The 23,330-nt window shown below is 40.4% G+C and overlaps 4 protein-coding genes and 5 non-coding genes across 10 annotated transcripts; 8 read left to right on the forward strand and 1 right to left on the reverse strand.

Moving 5' to 3' along the window:
* The first annotated feature begins 3,049 nt into the window (after positions 1 to 3,049).
* On the forward strand, positions 3,050 to 5,809 carry rpl7a (ribosomal protein L7a). The gene is made up of 8 exons (XM_030436293.1): positions 3,050 to 3,055; positions 3,335 to 3,455; positions 3,648 to 3,797; positions 4,021 to 4,161; positions 4,564 to 4,643; positions 4,927 to 5,057; positions 5,499 to 5,568; positions 5,670 to 5,809. Exons 1-8 carry the CDS (start codon positions 3,050 to 3,052, stop codon positions 5,772 to 5,774), a joined length of 804 nt encoding a protein of 267 aa, XP_030292153.1. The 3' UTR covers positions 5,775 to 5,809.
* On the forward strand, positions 3,503 to 3,571 carry LOC115593384 (small nucleolar RNA SNORD24). The gene has a single exon (XR_003986310.1). It is a non-coding gene; the product is annotated as a small nucleolar RNA SNORD24 (small nucleolar RNA).
* On the forward strand, positions 3,855 to 3,923 carry LOC115593376 (small nucleolar RNA SNORD24). Its single transcript, XR_003986302.1, has one exon. It is a non-coding gene; the product is annotated as a small nucleolar RNA SNORD24 (small nucleolar RNA).
* LOC115593382 (small nucleolar RNA SNORD36) lies at positions 4,406 to 4,478 on the forward strand. The gene has a single exon (XR_003986307.1). It is a non-coding gene; the product is annotated as a small nucleolar RNA SNORD36 (small nucleolar RNA).
* On the forward strand, positions 4,711 to 4,787 carry LOC115593383 (small nucleolar RNA SNORD36). The gene has a single exon (XR_003986309.1). It is a non-coding gene; the product is annotated as a small nucleolar RNA SNORD36 (small nucleolar RNA).
* On the forward strand, positions 5,172 to 5,248 carry LOC115593381 (small nucleolar RNA SNORD36). The gene has a single exon (XR_003986306.1). It is a non-coding gene; the product is annotated as a small nucleolar RNA SNORD36 (small nucleolar RNA).
* Positions 5,810 to 11,910: 6,101 nt separating the features above from the next.
* Positions 11,911 to 14,776, reverse strand: surf1 (SURF1 cytochrome c oxidase assembly factor). The gene is made up of 9 exons (XM_030435976.1): positions 14,607 to 14,776; positions 14,427 to 14,493; positions 13,821 to 13,948; positions 13,646 to 13,728; positions 13,045 to 13,236; positions 12,882 to 12,954; positions 12,472 to 12,634; positions 12,232 to 12,313; positions 11,911 to 12,113 (listed from the first exon to the last, which is right to left on the reverse strand). Exons 1-9 carry the CDS (start codon positions 14,667 to 14,669, stop codon positions 12,047 to 12,049), a joined length of 918 nt encoding a protein of 305 aa, XP_030291836.1. The 5' UTR covers positions 14,670 to 14,776; the 3' UTR covers positions 11,911 to 12,046.
* On the forward strand, positions 14,772 to 17,844 carry surf6 (surfeit 6). Its single transcript, XM_030435975.1, has 4 exons — positions 14,772 to 15,001; positions 16,251 to 16,469; positions 16,560 to 16,642; positions 16,783 to 17,844. Exons 1-4 carry the CDS (start codon positions 14,911 to 14,913, stop codon positions 17,473 to 17,475), a joined length of 1,086 nt encoding a protein of 361 aa, XP_030291835.1. The 5' UTR covers positions 14,772 to 14,910; the 3' UTR covers positions 17,476 to 17,844.
* On the forward strand, positions 17,346 to 22,984 carry kyat1 (kynurenine aminotransferase 1). Of its 2 annotated transcripts, none has more exons than XM_030435973.1 (13): positions 17,346 to 17,510; positions 19,490 to 19,548; positions 20,198 to 20,345; positions 20,497 to 20,646; positions 20,872 to 20,958; positions 21,069 to 21,194; positions 21,273 to 21,393; positions 21,476 to 21,552; positions 21,625 to 21,714; positions 21,848 to 22,034; positions 22,148 to 22,224; positions 22,323 to 22,409; positions 22,491 to 22,984. In XM_030435973.1, the coding sequence occupies exons 2-13, from the start codon at positions 19,496 to 19,498 to the stop codon at positions 22,548 to 22,550; spliced, it is 1,263 nt and encodes a 420-aa protein (XP_030291833.1). In that variant the 5' UTR covers positions 17,346 to 17,510; positions 19,490 to 19,495; the 3' UTR covers positions 22,551 to 22,984. The 2 variants fall into 2 exon arrangements, with proteins under 2 accessions (XP_030291833.1, XP_030291831.1); XM_030435971.1 differs by lacking the exon at positions 17,346 to 17,510 and adding an exon at positions 19,037 to 19,409.
* The last annotated feature ends 346 nt before the right edge of the window (positions 22,985 to 23,330 follow it).

A 23,330-nucleotide genomic window follows, 5' to 3' on the forward strand; every position in this document is an offset into this window, starting at 1 on the left:
CTGTTTACGGAAGCTACGTATTTTTGTACGTCCGTTAAATGGGTCCCCGAGGACACTGTGAGTGGAACGTTCATTCCAGTGGAGGAGTATTTAGTGTTAGTTTTAGCTTTTTTATTTACCTTAACGTGAAGAAAAATTGCAATACCTCTCCTGAAAAATTGCAATTGAAAGCCCTGATTTCAGAATCTGACTTTAAATATTTATTTCTTTAAATAGCAAAAATAATAGCATTTCTGTGTAAGAAGCATTTTATGTTTTAGTAAATTCATTCATGCATTAAATATAAAAATCACAAAATGATCTCTTTTTGTATTTGTTTTTATTCTTAAACAAATTTAAAAAAAAGTCCAATAACTTTTTTCTTTGATATATATTTAGGAAAGGTGTTACATAAATGTACTGTGACAACAGTATGTAAAGTGTTTCTTTAATTCCTTTTCTCAGAAAAGGAGACATGTAAAATGAAGTTTTTCAACTAAATAAGAAGAAATGTTTTGTTATAACAGATTTCATCCATAATTTTCCTGTCTCCACTCCAGTGGATTTAAGCACCAAACAGTATATTCTTCCTGTTGGACCTAATATATTGATGAAAGCAAAATTTGAGATTAAATCTTATACTGACAGGATCCAGATAATTGTTAAAGCGACAGTGTGCCACGTGGGGATAATACATTTGAAATGGAAATATGTAAAGGATGGACTCCGATATAGTATAAATGGTCTGGTATTATAAGATTTGTTCAGTGAAAAAAAATAAGTATGCTTTTACACTGGAAATAAAACAAGGATATACATTTGTACCGGAGGGGAATCTTTGCTCAATCTTATGGTGTTTTTCAATAATATTGCACCAGTATGTGTTTGGAAGGAGTTACAATAAGGAATCATGAAGCCATCATCCCATGTTCTACAAAGTGAATATTTTCACACCACTGACCACAGAAGACAGGGGTGAGAAATGGGCGTTGCATGCTATCTGGGAGAAATTTCATGAAGAAGTTACAGATACATCAGACCGATTGATAATAATATGAACATAGAAACATTTGATTAAAATAAAACAAGGACTTGACAAAGAGGGAGGTACTCTTACTTTGTATTTCAATTTTCTGCAAGTTCATGCTTCCACTATAACACAGAGGCAGATATTGTATTTTCTGCTATATTACATGTGTCAGCTTTACTTGCTACTTTTCAAATTATCACCTTTAACATTATTTTTTTTGTTGATAAACTGATGTTTTAAAGGGTAACTTCAACAATTTTACACATTATTTACATACATCAGTGTAAGTTTGTGACGTGATGTGTTTGCACTATGTTTTTCCTTTTGCACTTGAATTGAACTTATGTCTATGAAGATGTGTGGAGTTTGTACCATATGTTACCAGTGCTGTATGTGTTGTAGTGTCACAAAGAGTATATCTATACTTGAAGTATATTCCATTAGCCCGGCCACGTGGTCAATAAAAGAAAAAATAAACTTGAATTAAAGTGTGTTTACAGGTTTTGGGCAGTACTACTTCATATGTGAAAAAGTAGCATAAAGATGTATGTGGCTCCAGAAGAAGCTGCATGCAATCTGATAAACTGCCTCCAGTGATGTCACTGAATATCTAAATTGCATTGTGGGTTATGTATGTACCAGACTTTGAAAAGCAGCCCACTGGTCTAGTGTTAAAACAGTGATGGACTCATCATGGACAGATGATCAGAGTCAATACAGCAGAACCAGGGATATCTCATGGTTAAATAATATTTAAGCAAAACTAGCTAATGAAAATTGTGTAACATATTAAAGTGAAAAAGATTGCCTACATTTCAGAACTTCTGAAAAACTTTAGAAACTTTTTTGTTTTTTTAAATAAAATGAAATTATATACTTCCTTGACTCAGGTAGTCGTGTATATTTCCATTATATAGCCAATTCATTTGGTTATTATACATTTAATAATATATATGTAGATATACTACAATATGTAGGCTAGTATGCATAAACGTAACATTTACATTGTATACATGTCATTCATATAAGATCAAGTTCATTTCAAATTATATGAATAAATGATCAACCAAATAAGATAACTTCTTTATGGAAAATTGAACCGGTGTCTTAATTGAGTATGACGTGTAAATCATTATGGACTTTTTCACTGTTCCTGAGTCAGTCTCCTGATCCGTACCACTGTACAGCAGGATCAAGCGAGCAGCTGTGAAATCTGACCCCAGATCGGTGCACGAGAGGCCACGTAACCACGTCGGAAGCCTCGCGGTATTTACGCTACCCAGAATGCCTCGGTCGTCCTTTCTGCCTGAACCGACATGGTGGGTGCATAGCTGACTCTTCTGAGGAATTACTTTACGTGTTGTATCTGTCTGCATCCCTGTAAATATGCTTATTCTTACATTGTAAAACATACCTATGCATTCTGTAGAGGCTATTCTTGTATATGATGTCGATATTTAGCGTCGATGTTGTTATATTTTTGGATAAAACTTGGTTAAACTGAGTGTAGTGTAGCCGGTACGGGTAGCGCTGTGGCTGCCTGTCAGGAGCTAAAGCTAACGTTGGTGAACACGCTCGATTCAGGAGCATTTACGATGTATTATTCTGCATTTTCTGCATGATGCTGAACAGCCAGTTATCTCGTAACTTTATGTAGTAATTTTACTAGTGTCAGTACGACGGGTCTCTTAGCGTGGAGTGGTTTTACGCGTGTATCCGGGTGGTTCACCCGGCAGTGTTAGCTGAACGGGCCCGATAATTGCGTGTTTTGTCATATGGTAACGCCAACATTCAAGCTAGCAGTAGTGTCTTATATACAGCACACGTTTTTCAAGTCTTGAGTAGCTTGGTAGTTGCTTTAAGTGAAAGTCTTGGCTTGGTCTTTTTGTTTTTTAAGTGAGTTTGAATGGTAGTCGCTAAGCTAGAAGCACAGTCTTTAACTCGGATTGAATAGTATGCTAACAGCAGTGTACACTGTCTAACGTGGGGATTTGGCTAGCTTTTTAAGTCTTGTCTTTAGACAATGTTTATGTTTTAAGTATGCAAGTTGGAAACAACATCCAGAGATTAGACTAGGATATCCCTCATGCTGAGCAATGGATGCTGTCTAGACCAGTTAATGAACTGGTGGCTTCATGATACGATTATTTTTAGATTAAAGTCTTATTGTGGTATGTATTTGGCTTCCATTGTGTCAATGCTATGAGTATAATTTAAGGCACAGCTTTAAAAAAAAACTAATCAAAAGTTTGATCTTTAAAATGTTGATGTAAAAAATATTTGTATCTCCACTGATGCAGCCTAACACTGTTTTTCTCTTGACAGCCTAAGGGAAAGAAGGCTAAGGGGAAGAAGGTGGCACCGGCCCCTTCAGTGGCCAAGAAACATGAGGCCAAAAAAGTCGTGAACCCCCTGTTCGAGAAGAGGCCAAAGAACTATGGCATCGGTGAGTATCCCTATCCAGTGTTTTGGGGAGAACTAGGGATTGTATAGTGCAGATGATGTTAAAGAATATTTGCTATCTTAACACAATGATGATTTCCCACCAAGATCGCTGATGCACTTCAACAGCAAAAGACCTGTCCTCAGTTTGGTTTCAGATACTTAATTTTTTTTTGGGTCATTTTTATTTCCACAGGCCAGGATATTCAGCCCAAGCGTGATTTGACACGCTTTGTGAAATGGCCTCGTTACATCCGCCTGCAGAGGCAGCGTTCAATTCTGTACAAGCGTCTGAAGGTTCCCCCTGCAATCAACCAGTTCACCCAGGCTCTGGACCGTCAGACAGGTACGTTTCAGAAACCTGGGAAGCAAGGGAACCAAGTGTTTTGGCATGATGTAGCGTTGCAAATGATGTGAAAGAATATTTGCTATCTTAATAGCCGTGTTGACATCCGCCAAGATCGCTGATGCATTAACTTGAAATGCCATTCACTTGTCATAATGTAGAACAAACATGTAGCCTTTTCTGGGTGGTTGATGTTAATCTGCATAGTTCTGTTCCTCATCAGCCACACAGCTGTTCAAGCTGGCCCACAAGTACAGGCCAGAGACCAAGCAGGAGAAGAAGCAGAGGCTGCTGGCCCGTGCTGAGCAGAAGGCAGCTGGAAAGGGAGATACCCCTACCAAGAGGCCCCCTGTCCTCCGTGCAGGTGAATTATAGAGCTAAACTGATCTTTAGTGTAAATTGTTAAATGCTCTCGAACACACCTGGTTTATCAGTCTAACTTATAGTGAATATTAGTAGTTTTTCACCATTGGTGTGACTGAATTCATCCAGTAGTATTAGTTGGGCTTTGTTGGGAAAACCTTGAACACTACATTGAAGTTAGTGTACTAGTTACACTAGAACCCATATTTAAAGTCATTAGTATAATCTTATGGAACTTGGCCTAAATGCAATGATGTATTGAATTTCTTCACCTGAAACTGCCTTGATGTTTTATTGAGCTTTTTAACCCTGAGCATTGGCCAAAGAGACAAATAGTTGTTTGGAGCTGGTTGTTTGAACAATTTGATCAGGTTGATTAAAAAAAATGTTCCCCTCCCTACAGGTGTGAACACTGTCACCTCTCTGGTGGAGAGCAAGAAAGCCCAGCTGGTCATCATTGCCCACGATGTGGACCCAATTGAGGTAAGTTTGTCATACAACATTATTCTGGCAGCCTTGGGACTAAAGTTCAGTCGAGAAAAGTGGTCACTAGCAATGATGTCTGAATTTCTTCACCTGAATCCTCTATGTGGATCAAAACATACGAGCTTTTTAAATCTGAGCAGAGACCACAAACAAGAACAGATCTTTTTGAATACGTCTGTTGTGGACATTATATTATTAGATTCAGCAGTTTTCTCTGGAATTACCTAAAGCTCTAATTGAGTTACTAAACATTTGTCCTGTGCTTCTCCGGCTTTTCTAGCTCGTCGTCTTCCTGCCAGCTCTGTGCCGCAAGATGGGCGTCCCATACTGCATCGTCAAGGGCAAGGCTAGACTGGGCAGACTGGTGCACAGAAAGACATGCACTTCAGTCGCCTTCACACAGACAAACCCGTAAGTTTGCACATAAACTGATCTGTATAGTATCAACGTGTAATGAGATGTCGCCAATTACAAGATGATTTACTGGGACCTTGGGACTTAAGTTCAATCTAGAAAAGTGGTCACTAGCAATGATGTTTGAATTTCTTCACCTGAATCCTCTATGTGGATCAAAACATACGAGCTTTTTAAATCTGAGCAGAGACCACAAACCTGGGACCCATTAGGCTATTTTTACTGAATTTTTAATAAACACAAAGCATTATTGATGTATGCAATTCAATGACTCAAAATCAGGCTAGTTAACAAGACAATTTGAGTAGATGGGCGTGAAGTTTGGGATCTGAAGAAACCACCAAATGTGTATAAAGATGCATTTATCTACATTATCCTTACTGAATTGTAGCTGTCATTGTGTGAGCACTGTATTAACCAGTTTTTGTTCTCTTCTAGTGAGGATAAAGGTGCACTTGCCAAGCTTGTTGAAGCCATCAAGACCAACTACAATGACAGATACGAGGAGGTGAGCATTCGTTTGAATTCAAGTAACGCAATGAGTACAAATCCTTACTGATGTCAAAGAATAAATTGCATAATTTAAACCTTCTCAATTTTGTTTTCCAGATCCGTCGTCACTGGGGAGGCAACATCATGGGCCCTAAATCCACAGCCCGCATCAACAAGCTGGAAAAGGCAAAGGCCAAGGAATTGGCCACCAAGCTTGGTTAAATTGTTTGGAATAAAAAATGTATGTCCTAAAAGAACACGACTGTTGTTGTTACTAACTAAATATATTTTGGAACCAAGTTGCAACTCTAGATTCATTGAACATGGCAGAATCTGGAAAGTTTTTTAATAAAACTGTTCCTACCCCAGACAGGATTTGTAACACAAGGTGACTCCTGGGTTCTAAAACACCTGTTGTGTGGTGCATTTGCACAGGATAAGCAAAGTTTGGAGAGGCATTTAAAAATGGGTAAATTAAGATGTGGAACACACCATGTGACAAACTTTCAGCAGTGAAGCATCTGTTCTTTAAAAGCCACAATAAAATAATTAGGGCCCGAGCAGGGAACCTGCAAGGACCCTATTGTTTTTCTAATGATTTTTATTATTTTTCTTCTCACAAAAGGATTGCATTTTTACACTGCCTAAACATACCCAAAAACTCACCAAACTTGGAATATAAGTCACACCTGGCGAAAAATTGTATAATCTGTTGTTGTCCTGAATTTCCACCACTAGGTGGCGCTGTTATTAAGGAAAGCGCATTTAGGCTAATAACTCCCATATACTTTGTCGCACATTCAAAAACCTTACATAGACGCGTTCAGTGGATTGTGCTGAATCTCGTGGTATAGGCCATGCCCATTTCCACCTACCGTTTTTTTTCGCTATGTCGCAAAATGTTGAAAACCTACTTTTTCGAACTCCTCCCAGCCAATTTCACCGATTTGCACGAAACTTGGCACACAGCATCTGTGGACCTTCCTGACAAAAAGTTATTAAAGGAATTTTGATAGGCCACACAATACTCAAGTTATTAAATAACAACTTCCTGCAGATTTGGTTACAAACAGGAAGTGTTGCATATCTCCACATTGGTGTGGTCTAATGACATGAAACTCAGGATACTACTTCCCCATGAGCCCCTGAGGCCCTGTGCAAAATTTTAGACGATGACCACAAGGTGGTGCTCTTTAAATTGATGTATTTTATATCTCCACAACGGTGCATCGGATTAAGACAAAACTTGGTACAGTTATTGTCAGTGCCCTCCTGAGGACATCTGACAAAGGGTTTACCGATCCACCACTAGTCGGCGCTCTGGCGTCACTTTAATTGCATAATTGGCCCTGTGCCCACACCATAACACTTATGGAAATGAAATTCATAGAGGTGCTATAGAATGGCCCCTGTGACTCACTCACCGAAAATGACCACCAGGTGGCGCTATTTTCAATTTAAAGGCGTTTTTGGCTCATAACTCCCACTTAATATGTTGCATATTATTAAACCTCATGCCGATGTGTTCCCTCCATTCAGATGAATTGTTTGGTGTAGGCCACGCCCACTTTTGCAGTAACTTTCCGTTTGCAAAATCGCGACAAATGAAAAACGTACTTTTTCGAACTCCTAGAGAATTTGACCAATTTGCACCAAACTTTGCATGTAGCATCTGTAGACCCTCCTGACAAAAAGTTATCAAAAGAATTTTGATAGTCCATGAACTGCCCGAAATATAAAATGACAAATTCCTGCATATTGTGTTGAAAACAGACAATCTTGCATATCTTTACAAAATGCTGTCTGATTATCACATAAATGGTCTTCATTGTGTGGTATGGCATGATGAGGCTTTGTGTAAAATTTGGTGCAAATCGGCCAATAGATGGCGCTCTGGTCGCAGTCTAATTAGTTTCAATGGGATAAAGTGGGGAAATCTTAAAGTCTTCTTCAAAACTCATCGACCTTCAACCTCTCCTTGTCCCTAATATGTTGAGCTAGACACACCATTCTATCCTTTAAAGAGTCAGAAGACCTCAAACTATGGGGCATGTATTCAGTTTTTAAATATCTTTTATGGTTTTCAAATCATCACAGTTTTACTTTCAGATTTGTAGGCCGTCTTCTGATTTTATAATGGGGGTGTATTGCGCAGTGTTGGGCACGTTACTTTTAAAAAGTAATTAGTGATAGTTACTAATTACTTCTCCCAAAAAGTAACTGAGTTAGTAACAGAATTACTCCATTATAAAAGTAATTAGTTACCAGGAAATTAACTGTTGCGCTACTTTTATTTCTTCCCCCTTTTGAGCTCGGTAGTCATTTTAGCTGCTTGGCTACAAATGTATTTAGAAAATGTATTTCTTTGACCGGCACCTGCTCTCCCCGATATTTTGTCAATGAGTGCTCTGAAGGAGTCTGAGTCAGCTGTTGATAACGGGAGCAAGTTCTCAACAACATACCTGTCTATCATTGCATTCAGTTCAGTCTGTGTCACAAGTTTCTGTGAAGCTGTTCGCAGAGCACAGGTTAGCCACACCTGGGGTCCGTTTCACAAAGCAGGTTCAACAAACTCTGAGTCTAACCCTGAACTCTGAGTTGATCTACTCTGAGATAGGAAACTCTGAGTTTTCGGTTCCAGAACAGCAGATTTGAGTTAGTTTGATCAACTCGGAGTAGTTTAACCTGGAGTTAAGCACGTGCACCACAAGTATAAAAAGACAGCATCAATGGAGCCCTGATTCGACGAGTCACCATGGCAACGGGGAAGAGGAGGGCTACGTTTTTCACCCCACTGGAATTGGAAATATTAATGCGCTCATACGGTGAGTTTGAGCACGTTTTTAGAAGGAAGTGTAACACCGCTGCAGCAGCAAAAGAGAGGGAGACGGCGTGGGAGAACATTGGTGCTCGGGTCAGTGCGTAATTTTAAATGTAGTCCTTTGCAATCACAATAATATTACAGGGGGAAACTGCTTGAGTGGTAGCTTATTAATTTATTTAATTTAGGTGCAACCCTGGCTGAGAAGCGCACTTGGCTGCAGCTTAAGTTGAAACATAAAAACATTGTTCAAACAGGTAAGACCTCGGCATTATCTCATGGGGGTAACTCATTTTGATCATGTTTTACATTGTAAATATTAAGTGGCTGTTTGACTGTACAGTTGTTTTATCCCCAACATAATGCTGTTTTCACACACATAAATGTCTTCTCATCTATATCATGTTCTGTTAAATAATTAAGCCTATTTAAACTAACACAGACTTCTACTCAGCCAACAGAAAGAAAGCAGATGCCCGTACAACGGGTGGTGGCCCAGCACCGCCACCTCTAACGGAGGCAGAGGAGCTGAAAATGATAAAGATGGGTAGTGGCCGTTTCAGGGCGAGGCACACTTTTCTGACCGCTCTGCATACAGTTGCCCTGCTCAAGTGCTCTGCATCTCCGACGTTGTATAAAAAACTCCCATTTGCAAAAAAAAAAAAACGAAGCGCAACACACAATATCTGCTGGGATGTGAGAGCATGACTTCGGTTGGTAATGTTGGAAATGTAAGGACGGATTAGGTTGTGTATGTAAATGATGGACTGTCACGTGAAACGGTACCGCTCAAAAAGATAACTGTCTGGAAATGCAAGAACATCTATGTACGGTCTGATAATCATCTCCCGACGAATATTTAATTCTCTGCGCAGTAATGCTGCACCTTCATCCACGGGATCATTATCAAAAGGACATGCCATGGTAGTGAAAATAGTCGCCACCTAATATAACTTCTAATGTAGCCCTACTGACTGATTTTTGCAATGATTTTCTCAAAAAACAGACGGCAGAACTATACTACGCCAAAACTCGCCGGCTGACTCAATGAATGAGGAAATCAAATACCGTGTGTGGCTGAAAGAGGGCGGAGACAGAGAGAAACTCGAGGTTTGTTGAGAAAAACCTGGTCCCGACCAGGTTAGTTTCACAGAGTATGTTACCGTGGTAACTGACCGAGAGCTTAAGTTACCTCTCTCTGTGAAACAGGCTGGAGTTACCCCTCTTTCTCTGGTTTGAGTTACCTCCCTTTGTGAAACGGAAAACTCAGAGTTTCCCTCATTTCAGGGTTAACAGACTCAGAGTTTTCACTAAACCTGCTTTGTGAAACGGACCCCTGGCCTGCTATCATCATCAACAGCGTCAGCAACAGAGTTTTGGCCAGTGTTAGTTTTGTAAAAGGTGTGCTCAGAGTTGCTTACAACGGATGTGGACAAAGGAGATTAAAGTAGTGTCTGTATTTCCACTTTGAAAACATCAACTTTCCCTCCGGACTCACCATTTCCACAGTTCCCCTCTGCTATTTTGAGTGTGTGATGCTGCTGTGTGCGTGTGTGGCTTGTGTGTAAACCGAACATTGCCACTGATTGGCTTAAGAACTCTAAATCAACGTTAGGGAGCCAATCATCATCACTTATGCGGTTGTCTCGCTCCTCCCTCCTCCCTCACCGGAGGAAAAAAAATACAGCTCTGCAGCTCCGGCGGCTGAGAGCCGAGATGGATGACAACAGCTTCAGTGATCAGCTTCAGTTTGTCACACGCCACATTTAATAGTCGGTAACGGCATTGTAACGATGGAAATAGTAGTATTGATTAGGTTAACTGTTACTGAAAAAAGTAACGCTGTGAGTAACGCCGTTTATTCTAATGCCGTTATTCCCAACACTGGTGTTGCGTGAAATAGAATGCGTGACATCATAGCTACAGTGGAGAGCAGCTGGAAGAACTGTAGAAAAAGTTCTCTTCAGCTTGATTTTGATCCCACAACTTTAACTTCACATAGACAATATATACATAGACATGTAGGAAATCTTGTTTGCTTTCGGCTGATGGTCTTATTTTGGATGTAGGACTTTTGGCTGTTAAAGCCCCAGAGGGACAAGCACAACAGCAACTCCCCCATGAGCTGCAATTTCTTCCTCTTCTTCAGATTTCATCATGCAGCAGGTGACATCTCACATCCCATCAGTTAATCAGTTCTTCTCTGACCTGGCTGGCTTTCATGGGTTTCTTTCAAGGTCTCCAGAGAGAACCAGTGTGTGTGACACAGTGGTGGCACACAGACTCCCAAGAGCAAACAGAGTGAGATGGAACATCTCCATCATCCAGTGTTTTGAAAGCATTAGGGGAGATTGAGCCTACCACTGTGCGAGAAGCTAGAAGGTTTCTGAGGCTACTGGAGGATGATACTCAGCTTCTTCCTGAAACTATTTCATTGCATCATGACTAGTGTGCACATTCTCTTCAGCCAGCTCCAGAGGCATCGATTCAGTCTTTGTCCGGGGAATCATGCAGCAGTTGACAGTTTTTCTGACTTCAGCAGACATTTTTTCAAACCGGCAATAGCAGTCCATCGAATTATGAAGCAACGACTTCCTCGGCGGAAGGTCTTCCTCGAGCATGCCCCGACGGCAGCAAGCCCCAATGGCAGCATGAATCGACGGCAGCACGCCCCGACGCGCGTGGACTGCGAGGGCCCGTTCAACGCTGCTTGCAGCTTTAATTTAGTTTGTTTTCCCACTGTCTGCATGTGTTAAAACATAAATACATATTTGCAGCTCATTTACATGAAGTCACTGGTGCTTTCTGGCTGAACTTGAATCTAAACTTTAGTTGCTCCTAAAGCTTCTGTCTGTGATTTTATGTCAATATAGTTTAGCACACCGCTGTTGACGGTTATGCGTTATTCACCATAACGTGCTGTTCTTGACAACAGATAATGGAAACACTATAATCCCTGATAATGATGCTGAGTTCTATGGGACTAATATCATATTGGTCAGTGTTAAGCAAAATATGCAGGGTAATGTGGGGAAATCTTTCAAATTGTGCACATGGAAGATTTGCCATCAGACATCCTCAATTATTACAATTTCAAATACAGCATTTATTCTTCTGACTGCAACTAGGGATAAAGTTTATAGTGATCACTCAGGTGATCTGAGGTGCAAATTATACACTTGTCTACAGTGCCATGAGTTTGTATTGAAATCAAGTTATCCAAATTAGAAATGTAGTGCACAGTTTCTTGGAAAGAAGCAAGACAAATTCAGGAACGGTGAGATTGATTTTAAACATTTGAAAGAAAAGATGTGATTTCTAATATGAAGATATTGAAGAGAAAACCTCATGAGCTTCAAATTGACATACTGTTAATTCAGTAAATTCACAAGTGACTTGAATGAGCCTTCAACAACAAACTGGTCAGGTCAAGTGTTGGATGTCACAGCAGCTTACTTATGTCTATTGAAATGTTCAATTCAGTAGAGAAGTACCCACTCACTTTATGGAACAATTAAGAATAAACCGTGCACAATCTTAATTTATATTATTTTATTCTCAAATACATGTTTCAGAGAATAATCCACAGCTATTTACATATTTTGAACGATGCAGCACAAATCAAGTACAACAGGTTTGCTCAGCAACATTTCAGGCCGACCGGTTCGTCACATTACATTTTAATCTTCTTGACGAACTTTGCAAACCACATGTAGGAAGTGGCTGCACACAAGCCGTACCTAAGAAAACAAGAGTGATTACTGACAAAATCAGTTCAGTGACTATATAACCATGAAGAGTACAGAGTGGGTTATTTAAGCATTGAAGCAGCTTAAGAGACAGAAAGGAGCCACCTACCATGTTGCTACGTACTGAATGTGTTCATTCCTCAGTGTGACCCTCGTCTGTCCACCAATTGGTCCTCCGGGAATGGTGCTCCCTGAATTGAAACAAGACACATTACAACAGTTCCCTTTTCTGCACACATGAAGAACAATTACCACCGACTGTATGAGTGGATTGTATGTTTAATCAGACATTCACGTGATACAGTTGATTCACAGAGCATCATAGACTTTGCTGATCACGAGACCTTACCCAAGTCGGCGTCGATGAAGATGGGCTCTGCTCCGGTGACGCTGGCCATGGCCTCCAGGTCTCGGTAATGCCAGCGGTTTCTCTCCACGTCGTTTTGCGGCACGAAGGGTTTGCGTTGCTCTGTCTGCCGAACTACCCCGACCACCTCCACTTCACCTTCCATCTGCACACATGCATCATCACCGTTCATTTGAGTCGGCCTGAATAAGCTGTGATGCTTACAAATGTGAGTATGGCTGATTGAAAGTTATGGTGCCAGTTTCCTCTAAAGGGCGAGTTCACCCAACAGTTATCCATTCATCCTCATGCTGATGGGAATTTGAGTGAAGTTTTGTAAGCGCGCAATTTCTGTCATGAGTGTACTTTCAAATAAAAAAGGAATAGATGTGCATGTGATCTGGAATACTAACCTGTCCCTTCATCCTGGTCTCCGGTCTGATCTTCTTCCTCGGTACGTAACCTCTGTTCACCAGGATTGTGATGCTGCAGGTGAAGATGCAGTTATTGTAAGCACAGGGTTTATTTTACAATCTGAAAAACCCAGAGCGACTGTCGTTTGATCTGTTGTCTTACCCAAGGTCAGTGCAGTGGAATGGAGTGATGACATTTGCCCCAGTCTCTCCGCTCGAAGACAACTGGCCTGCCTCTCTGGCCTCTTTCTCTGGGTCGACCGGAGAGCGGGGCAGAATGTACATCTCCTGTGAGTGGTCGTACTTTCCACGCACCTTCACCCTTCTGTACTCAAGGCTTTTCAGCTCATGAGGGCTAGGATCCAAGGAGAAAAAAATGATGAGAAAATCAGCACAGTAATAGATAAAAGATACAGATTTTGAGGGAGGACAAGGACAATTATCACCTTCAGTCTGAGGAGGAGGGCCTATTGTTATTTCCTTGACAGGGTTTAAATACAATGCAGTTTAAGTCAGTGAAGTGCAGTTTTTTTTTTAATATATATATAATGTTGATTGTGGACCTAAAATGTAGCCATGCCACTGGATATCTTACAAACCAACTTGCATGTTTGTATTTCTAAAAATGTATCATCTGCTTAATAAAACAGGAGACGGATATATATATCATAAATATGTGAGCCTGTCTTTGTGTGACCTGCTGTTCAATCCTAAGCGTGTGCGAGAATGTAACACCGTACTGAATGGATGACACGCGTACTTACTCAACAGGAAGGGGAATGGGTTCTGCTGTGGTGAGTCTCCTCAGGTCAGCGATCAGCTCCATCTTCCACTGACGTCGTTTCACCTGCAGAGACACAAAAGAAGCATCTGAGTCCCCCCGACGACAACAAACCAAGGACACATCGACATTAGACACAAAGTACATAAGCTTTATACCTGCCATGTTCCAAGGCCAAAGGTGGCGGCAGGGATGAGCAGCAGAAACCATTTGAGCAAAGAGTCTTCTGCTTTCTCTGCGCTGGCTCCTGTGGAGCTCAGCTGTCGCCCGAAGAGAATAAACCTGCCTGGAAATTCACAACACACAGAACATGTGTGGATGTTAACCCTTACAGTTCTTCCATGCAAGATTGTTCAAAATAGCATTCAATTCAGCACTATATGAGACAGTTTAAACCTGATGTTGACGTGAATTGATATTTTTTTTAAAGATTCAATATGCATCACATTAACATTTAAACTGTCTAACACACTTTATATATACATATTTCACAAGCTATTGGCATTTACAAATCTAAGGACAATTTTCTGAATACCCAAATACCATAGATTGCAATGTGTTCTTCTTATGGTCACAAAATAGCTGTATAAAACATATGTATACATTATTTGACTTGTGTAAATCAAGTCTCTCTCTTGGTTTAATTGATTGCCATGGACTATTTGCATTGAGTTCTGAGCATTTTGTGTTGAGGAACAGAATAAACAAAGGTGAGTCCAGTGTCATGACTATGTTCTTCAAATTGAGCATATTTCTGTTTTTACCGTCTGCACGTTTGAAGAGTGGCTGTCTGGTCAGGAGGAGAGTCCTCTTGATGTAAATAACATGAGTCTGCAATAACACAAAATCAGCCCCCCCACAGAAAAATGACTTTCACAACACTCAGTGGAGTTTTTCTTTAGAACATAAAGACGCAGATATGAATTATAGAACAAGTCATTTACCTGCTTCTTTAATGTCGTGAGCGCCCTGGTGGAAAAAGCCAGCACTGATTTCAGGGAAGACATGCTGGATCAAAACATCAGCGAAACAACTGGGAGAGTCTGGACGAGATAACCGACGAAATGTCAGCTACATAACTGATCCGAAGGGGGACCGCTTCTCGTGTTACACCTTCCGGTTTGGTGACGGTCCGCCCCGTCATGTTCCCCCACGTGTGTACAGAAATGTGTTGATATTTTCTACCCGTGAGTTCCTGCCTTCCTTCACGTGTCTCCTTTTAGCTGGATTTAAGGTTAATTTGCAAACATGGATCTCGCCTCAAAGGACTCGTACATCCAGAAACTCGCAAGTAAAGTCTTCTCTCAACGAGACCAGGAGCCGAAGAAGAGACCGTTCGGTAATGTTAGCTTATCATGTTGGCTAATTTACACCCGGTTCTGTTTAAGTACTATTTTCTGCGCTTTAAGTACAAGTGTGACTGTTACAGTTCATGTGTGGAAAAGCATCTAAAACACAATTATGTGTAGTAACTTTGGCTGTGAGTACAGTTGACCAAAGGAGGCGCTGCAGTGTTTAAAAAGCTGTTTTTCCTCATGTAGTTGGTGTATTTAAGATAAATCTCTGGTGGAATATTCAGAGAAGTAGATATAAACAAATAATAATCAACTATTTCATATCTTATATATAATTATGGTAATCTGTATTCAGCAAAAATACAAAACATTCTCTTTTCCAGCTTCTAAAATGTGAAGATTAGCTGTTTTTCTCAGGTTTTATATCTGTGAATTAGTATCTCTGGGTTTGGGACTGTTTGACAGAAGAAAACGTGGGAAATTGAAGACATTGTGCTCCTGGAAATTGTGATTGACGTGTGTTGTTCCAACATCAACCAGACAAACAATTATTTCATTAATTCGATTTTGAATTCATTAATCCAGTGCTTCCCAGAGAGGATCGACTGATATCTTCTTTCAGGGCTGATACCATTTACTAGTAATCAAGGAGAAAAAATTACATTTTCTGCTCTTTATAATTCCACTTCTCATTATTTAGTGTTAATAAGCTATTACTTTCAATGTGTAACCAATCAAATAGTCTTGTGGATGAGACATTCAGTGAGACCACACAACTAAAGAATGCTGCCACTGTGTCAAAGTATTGCATTTTTAGTGTGTTTATTTTATCAGCAGTCCAGTGAAAAAACACTGATACTGATACTAATCGTAAAAATGCTAAATTAGTCGACCAGGCTGATAATATTTCCTTCCCTTCTTCGCAGCCTGGAGTCAAGATGCAAGATTAATATAGTAGTCGGTTTTGAGATGGTTGTTTTACAAGGAAACTACAAGGAATGCACTAAATCTGTTGGACTTTTATCAGCTGTTATTGGCTTTTGTCTCTTGAGGAATGAGGAAAATGCGGAAATAAAATGAGTATGAGCTTATACTCATTTCCCCTTCGGTCACAGAAAATCAGATCTGCACTAACTTTCTTTTTCCAGTTTGATGTCATTGCCAAAGCATGTTTACGTTCCTAGTCTGGTAACTGTAATGACAACTGCAGCATCTCGGCAGTCCAACTGACATTATAGTGTCTTGTATACCGTATGTCACCATTAATATATGTGTTGTGTTCTCTGTCTTTAGCTTATTTCAAGGGTAAAACTGACACTGGTCCTCCAAAGAAGAAGAAAAAGTGTAAAAAGAAGCATTTTAAAGAAAAGAGCTCAGATGAAAAGAAACCCAACCCGAAATCCCAACAGAAGTCTTCACCCTCTCCTGCAGCACAGAAAGGCCCGGCCTCTGCAAAACTGAATGGCTCCAAATCTCAGAACCCAATTATATCTACACCGCAGCAGCCTAAAGGTATTTTTCTTTCTTACTGTCTTTTCCTGTTATACAAATGTGTTAATGTGTCCTACAGTCAGATTTTGTCCTGTTTTTTCTTACTCAAAGGAGCAAATGCAGCGTCCAACTTCTCCACTGTAGATGTACTGCGCAAGAGACTGCATGAAAAGATTGAAGAGTCCAGAGGGCAGGTAGGCAGTATTTAAAGATGGCCCAGACAATAAAAGGAAAACCACAAGGGGACTTTTTTGTACACAGTTTATACACATTAGTGACAATCTGACATCTGTCAGTCTGTTAAACTAACATGTAACGCTTTGTCTTCTGTCAGGGAGCCCCAAAGGATGCAGCATCAGAGGCAGTCCAGGCAAAGCGGGCAAAGCGAAAGCTGGAACGGGAGCGCAAGAAGAGGAAGAGGAAAGAGTTTCGGATGAAGCAACTGGCTGAAAAAAGTGGGCAAGAACAGCAGCCGGAGATTAAACAGGAAGAAGAGCCAGTCCAAAAGAAGGCAAACAAAAGAAATGAATCGGCCATCATCTTCAATACAGTGCAGACGGTGGAAGAGGGATATGTCGACAAGATACAGAAAAAGAGGAACAAGAAACAGAGTGTGAAGGGCCAGATAACCCCACTGACAGGGAAGAACTACAAGCAGCTGCTCAGTCGTGTGGAGGCCCGCAAAGCAAAGCTGGAGGAGTTGAGGGAGAAAGACGCAGGGAAGGCCCGCGAGATGGAGGAGAAGATGAAGTGGACCAACTTGCTTTACAAGGCAGAGGGCATCAAAATCAAAGACGACGAGACCATGCTGCGCACCTCGCTGAAGAAGAAGGAGAAGAGGCGTGAGCAGAGGAAGAGGAACTGGAACCAGCGCAGCGAAAACATCATAGGGAAGATGCAGCAACGTCAGGACAAGAGGCGAAGGAACCTCCAGAAACGCAAGCACGCCAAAACAGAGAAGAAGAAGGACAGGGCGCGAAAGAAGGGCAGAGTGCTGCCTGAGGACTTGAAAAAGGCCGCAGTTTAGAGGAAGGACTGTGTAACAACCTAGGCAATGTCTAAGTAAGTCTGTCTTTTCGCGGGCAGTACGACTTATTAACATGATATGAACAGTGCACATTTTGTACGTTTGCTCCTTTTTTTTAAGAAGTAATATTATGTGTGTTGCGGTCAATAAAATGTGGTCCTTCATTGATTGTTATGAACATGAATGGCAACCTGTGTTTTTTTTTATTTTTTTCTTTAGAAAGGAATAGCTGGATATTTTGGGGAAAATAACTCATTCACTTTAGGTTAGATGCAAAGACTGATGCTAAGGGCTTTCACAATATCAGATTTACCTGGAAAATTATCACAGACAAAATAATTCATAATAAAGATATCGCAATATCTACAATATATCAGTCGATTTCATCTTTGTTTTCTGTGTTTACTGCTTTGTTTACTGTGTGTTTTCTGTGTTTTAATGGAATGAACAACACTCTTGTAATACAAGAGAAGGGAGGTGGAGAGAGGTTCTAACTATAAACTACAAGAAGAGCAATTACATTTGCTAGCTAGCTAACAATACTGCAGCTCCTTCCTCTTTCTCCGTTTAATGGTGGGTGGTTGCTGGTGTTAGGGCACATTACTGCCAGGCAATGACAAGGCAAGATTGAAAATAAATGATTTAAGACTATTAATAACAATATCAATATTTTATTGTCTAATATAGCTATCATTGTCAATACTGGTCAATGGCGAAACCCCTAATTAATAAAACACTTTGCCTTTACTCTAAATACGATGCAACCAAAACATTACCTGAAGCAGCTTGGTAGCTCAATTAGCATAGCACAAAGACTGAAAACAAGGAAACAGCACCTACCAGCATATCTAAAGCTCACAAAATGTTTTTTTAATTAAAAAAAAAAAAAAAAAAATCTTTATGGAAATATAGGAACTAAAAAAGAGACAATTTGTGTTTTGACGTTGGGGTTAGGCGCCGGACTATTTCTTTGCTTGGCGCAGTGAAAGTCTTGCAACACCTTGAGGTTACCAGGCAACCAGCATATAAACTCCTCGAGCTACTTCTTTAGCATTTATGCTAGTGTTAATTTTGTGCACCTATCGTGTATTATGCATTTTTAGTTGGTTGTATTTTACACTGAGCCATGTGTAAAAACAGTGTTTACTAACGCTTTTCCTAAAGCGAGAGTTACATCCTGGTAACTACAAGGCTGTTTCTCCTTCCGCCGAGACAGAGGGTAGAAGGAAAATATAAGGAGTTCAATAGGGACGTGCCATCACTTTGGTACACCAGCTCACTAATATCTTATTTGTTTGCAATCTGTGCATATACTATGTGACAGTTTAAACAACATTTTGAGTGTTACTGGGAGATTCGTTTCGGACTATTTCTTTGCTAGGCGCAGTGACTGATGCATTGAGGTTGCCAGGCAACCAGCATAGACAGAGAGTGGTATCACTCCTCTAGCTGCTTCTGTAGATGCTAATATTATGTTTTTAAATATAATATGTATTTTTATTTTTCAAGATTGTGTATAGGTGGTGCCTGAGCTGGCTGTATTAGAAATGTTTAGTCATGTGTTAAACACTTTTAGCCATCGCTGGTTTTTAATGCACTTGTTCATATTTGGTGCTACATCCTGGTTACTGCTGAGCCGTTTCTCGCCCCGCCCAGACAGGAAGTAGAAATGAAAACACAAGGAGGTCGAAGGGGAGGTCCAAGCACTTCAATTCACCGGCGCACTCGATTTTGACGTAGAGATTCATGTCTGCAGTTATTGCAGAATAGACAAAACAACACATTCATAGGAACCAGTAGTGCACTGGTATCTTTGTGGGTGATATAGGCCTGTGCGCTCTTATAGCGATGATCATAAATTGATGGGATTAATCAGGAATCTTGCCAGAAGTTCGACTGTAATTCGACAGATTTTAATAAGAAATAATCACAAGGTGAGTACAGCTGTGCTGAACAGAAGAGACACTTATGCAATGCGATAGATGCTGTGCTTGAATATGTGCTTGTATTTTAGATAATCATGGCAAGACAACTTCATGCGAGCAGAACAGACGGTGTGGATAAAAACGTTTGGTACGTGGCGACAATTTATTACTTTTCCACGACTTAATGATTGACAGGTCCATTTATAAAAGATAAGTTTGATTTTACAGATCATCGGGTCTGTCTCTGTTTGTATTGACACAATGTGACTTAAGAGTACGCTTCCCTATTTCAACCCGCAATATGATCATCTGACTGGTGGAGTATAAGGGTGAAACACAGCCAGGGACCAAGTCCTTCAAATACATTTGGAATTTATTAAAATAGTCAGATTATATCGTACGATGCTGTTATACGATGGTATGTAGTTTCAAGTTGGTAATCTTAAAACTTGTACATGTTTTTTTGTCGCTTCCAAAACTCTTGCACTCTACATAACTTCTGGCAAAAAGAAAATCATTACTAAGAAACACTCTGTCCATTTCAACATGAAATTCAAAATCAGCAACTTCTCTTTGGTGTTATGCAAAAGAATCGCATAAAAAAAAAAGAAGAAAACAAACAAACAAAAACATGTAGTATAGTATTAAGAAACAGCAATCCAGCTAAAAAGTAGCTAACATTCAGAGACCATAACATATGACCATCACAGGACATGATTTTTGATGATGTACCTATGGCTGATTAATTCTGAATGATAATTTTCATAACCGCCATCTGACTGGTTTTGCACCAACAGGGTTGAATTCACACAACTGGCAGCAGACTACAAAGCAGTGAACCTTGGACAGGGGTTTCCTGACTTCTCTCCTCCAAAGTTTATCCAGGAGGCTTTCTGTAAAGCTGTGAGTGGAGGACCCATCATGCACCAGTATACCAGAGCATTTGTAAGTGGAAATACACACCTGGTCACGGTTTTCAGTAAATGTCAGAGAAGCATGCTCATTTTTAGTTCATGTTCGAAGAATTCATAGGACAGATGGATGCAGAACATACAGTGAGAGGGACCTTCAGTTCTCGTGTCATTTCTCTCCTCAGGGCCACCCTCCTCTCGTAAGAAGTCTGGCTAAATTCTTCAGTAGGATTGTGGGACATGAGATAGATCCTCTAGAAGACATCCTGGTCACAGTTGGAGCTTATCAGGCTCTCTTCTGTGCATTTCAAGCTCTGGTTAATGAAGGCGATGAGGTATGAAAATCAGCCTGAGACGGATCAGTGCAGGGATAATTGTTGAAAACATTAAATCTTGAAAGCTTAGAAATGGCAAAATTTGAACCGTGATGTTTTTAAAGCTCAAAAATATGCTTAAATTCCAATATAATTTCCAGTAAATGTTTGATTTTCCACACGACCTGTTTTTAATGGTTAATGACTTGTAAAAAAGAAGAATATTGACAGAAATGTGTCTTCCAGGTGATAATTGTTGAACCGTTCTTTGACTGCTACCAGCCAATGGTGAAGATGGCCGGAGGGAAGGCAGTGTATGTACCCCTGAGGCCAGTGAGTGGTTTACACACACATTACAATGCATTTTTGACAGCCTTGGTCACCTTATTTTGAATTTATACAACAACTTCTAAGAGTTTTTATTTTCTTTTGTTACATTTCAGAAAGCTGCCAGCGGAGCCGTCCTGTCAAGTGGAGACTGGGTTCTTTCTGCTGAGGAGTTGGCCAGTAAATTCACTCCACGCACAAAAGCCGTCGTTATCAACACTCCCAACAACCCAATAGGCAAGGTAAGTGTTTAATGTTAACGGTTTGTGCAACCGGCCAGCATCTCAGTTATTTGACTGACACATTCATGTCCCTGTCAGGTTTACAAGACTGAAGAGCTCCAAATGATCGCTGATCTGTGCATCAAACATGACGCGTTGTGCATCAGCGATGAGGTGTACGAGTGGCTGACTTATGACGGAGCCAAGCACGTAAAGATAGGTGAGATCCCGTTCGACAAAATTCCCACAAAGTATAACACAGCATGATGAATATATTAATTTGAGTATCGATATATGTGCAGCCAGCCTTCCTGGGATGTGGGAACGAACCATCACTGTTGGCAGTGCTGGAAAGACCTTTAGTGCGACAGGCTGGAAGGTAGTGCACAGACTATGTAATGTTTTCATCTTGTTTACTGCATGTAGTTTTGATGACCTTTTCTGGTCTCAGGTTGGCTGGGCCATCAGTTCTGGGCATATTGTGAAACACATGAAAACCATCCATCAGAATACGGTTTACCACTGCGCTACAGCTGCTCAGGTAAACACATCATTGTTTTATTGTGGAGGGTAGTCTTTCTTTTGCGCTATCAAACGGCCCAATCATTATTTCAACTGAAGTCCCGCCTTGTTTTTCCTATTTTGTCCTTCTCATCCATTGCTGCCTGTAACAGGAGGCAGTGGCTCAGGGATTTGAGAGAGAATACGAGGTGTTTGGGAGTCCAGAGAGCTACTTCCAGCAGCTGCCTGCGATGCTGCACCTCAAGAGGAACAAGCTGGCCTCGTGTCTGGAGAGTGTGGGTTTGCAGCCCATCATGCCACAGGGAGGCTATTTTATGATCGCAGACATCTCCTCTGTCAGTGAGTGAAGAACATGTGCATCTGTTAGTGATGGAAAATCTTTTGTTCTTCTGTTTGTTCTCTGGTTTGTGCTCTCTTATTATTTTTCACCTCGGCTTTTTATTTCCCTACAGAGGTGGACTACAATGACCAGAGCTCTGTGGACGAGCCAAACGACTTCAGATTTGTTAAATGGCTAACTAAAGAGAAGGTAAATATCGCTTTCAGTTTAAAGTGAACTGGATTTACTGAAGAATATTTCAGATTTGTCTCACTTTTATCTGTATGATTTTGCTTTCTTTTCTTCAGGGTTTGGCAACAATCCCCGTCTCTGCGTTCTACAGTCCAGAGCACAGCAAGGAGTTTGACAAGTACATTCGCTTCTGTTTTGTCAAGGTAAATTCCAGCTCAGCTGACTGAAATGAATTTTATCCATGCCGTCTCTGCCGTCTCACTCAGTCGCTCTTTGTCTCGCAGGAGGACTCCACCCTGGATGCAGCAGAAGACATCCTGAGGAAGTGGAGTAAAGGACAGTAAAGTCACCTGTGATGTGAAGCGTTACCCGTCCAGCCACATTTAATCAAGCTCACGCTTCTTGAACTGATTTTGGGTACCCTCCTCAGTTAAATGAGCCATACTGAGTGTTTCTGTTGTACGTTGGTGTCACAGTAAAGGCACAAGAAACATAACGTCCACTTTCAGTATTTCCTTGCACTGCGACTGTGAAGCACTCAGGTTTAAAAAAGAAAAAAACATCCTTTTGAATGATCCTGTGCAATGATGATCAAAGTATTTTTCAATGTTAGAACTGATTCTCAGTCGAGATATTTGTCCTCAATCAACCTCATGAAAAGTTAATTGTAAAGCTTTTAATAAATCCTAATTTTTCTTCATCAGGTTTACTCTTCTCTGTTCTACAGCTTCATTTGCAAGCGTTTGGCTCACGCCTATAAAGGGAAATGTGTATATTAGAGTCTTTGGATGTCCTAAGTTGTCTTATTTCCAGATACAACCCCTATTTTAAAAAGCAGGGATGCTGTGTAAAACAATTAAATCAGTATCTGATCATTTGCTCATCTTTATTCGAGTATACACCACTTACTTGGAAGCCTTTGGATGTCTGATGCATCATGTCGTGCATGAGATTTCAAATCAAGCCAAATATAGTTTATGTAATTTTTTAAGGCCCTAACCCCTTGACGCCTGAATTTATATGCAATTATGTTAAAAAATTAATTATTTGTGTTTTTGCTTTCAAGCAGAGACTGAATTAAGTGGAGATAATTAATTTGACTATAGCACATAGAATAGTTATAA

Source organism: Sparus aurata, chromosome 12 (assembly GCF_900880675.1).
Source record: "Sparus aurata chromosome 12, fSpaAur1.1, whole genome shotgun sequence".
Classification (NCBI taxonomy): Eukaryota; Metazoa; Chordata; class Actinopteri; order Spariformes; family Sparidae; genus Sparus; species Sparus aurata.

Coding starts and splice junctions, on each gene's coding strand:
- rpl7a (XM_030436293.1), top strand. Junction 3,456..3,647: donor GCCAAAGAACTATGGCATCG/GTGAGTATCCCT, acceptor TTATTTCCACAG/GCCAGGATATTCAGCCCAAG. Junction 5,058..5,498: donor GCCTTCACACAGACAAACCC/GTAAGTTTGCAC, acceptor GTTCTCTTCTAG/TGAGGATAAAGGTGCACTTG.
- surf1 (XM_030435976.1), bottom strand. CDS start 14,669: ATGTCTTCCCTGAAATCAGTGCTGGCTTTTTCCACCAGGGCGCTCACG. Junction 12,635..12,881: donor AGACCAGGATGAAGGGACAG/GTTAGTATTCCA, acceptor GCATGTGTGCAG/ATGGAAGGTGAAGTGGAGGT. Junction 12,114..12,231: donor ATTCAGTACGTAGCAACATG/GTAGGTGGCTCC, acceptor TTGTTTTCTTAG/GTACGGCTTGTGTGCAGCCA.
- surf6 (XM_030435975.1), top strand. CDS start 14,911: ATGGATCTCGCCTCAAAGGACTCGTACATCCAGAAACTCGCAAGTAAA. Junction 15,002..16,250: donor GCCGAAGAAGAGACCGTTCG/GTAATGTTAGCT, acceptor CTCTGTCTTTAG/CTTATTTCAAGGGTAAAACT. Junction 16,470..16,559: donor TACACCGCAGCAGCCTAAAG/GTATTTTTCTTT, acceptor TCTTACTCAAAG/GAGCAAATGCAGCGTCCAAC.
- kyat1 (XM_030435971.1), top strand. CDS start 19,338: ATGGGATTAATCAGGAATCTTGCCAGAAGTTCGACTGTAATTCGACAG. Junction 21,195..21,272: donor CCAACAACCCAATAGGCAAG/GTAAGTGTTTAA, acceptor TGTCCCTGTCAG/GTTTACAAGACTGAAGAGCT. Junction 22,410..22,490: donor TTCGCTTCTGTTTTGTCAAG/GTAAATTCCAGC, acceptor TTTGTCTCGCAG/GAGGACTCCACCCTGGATGC.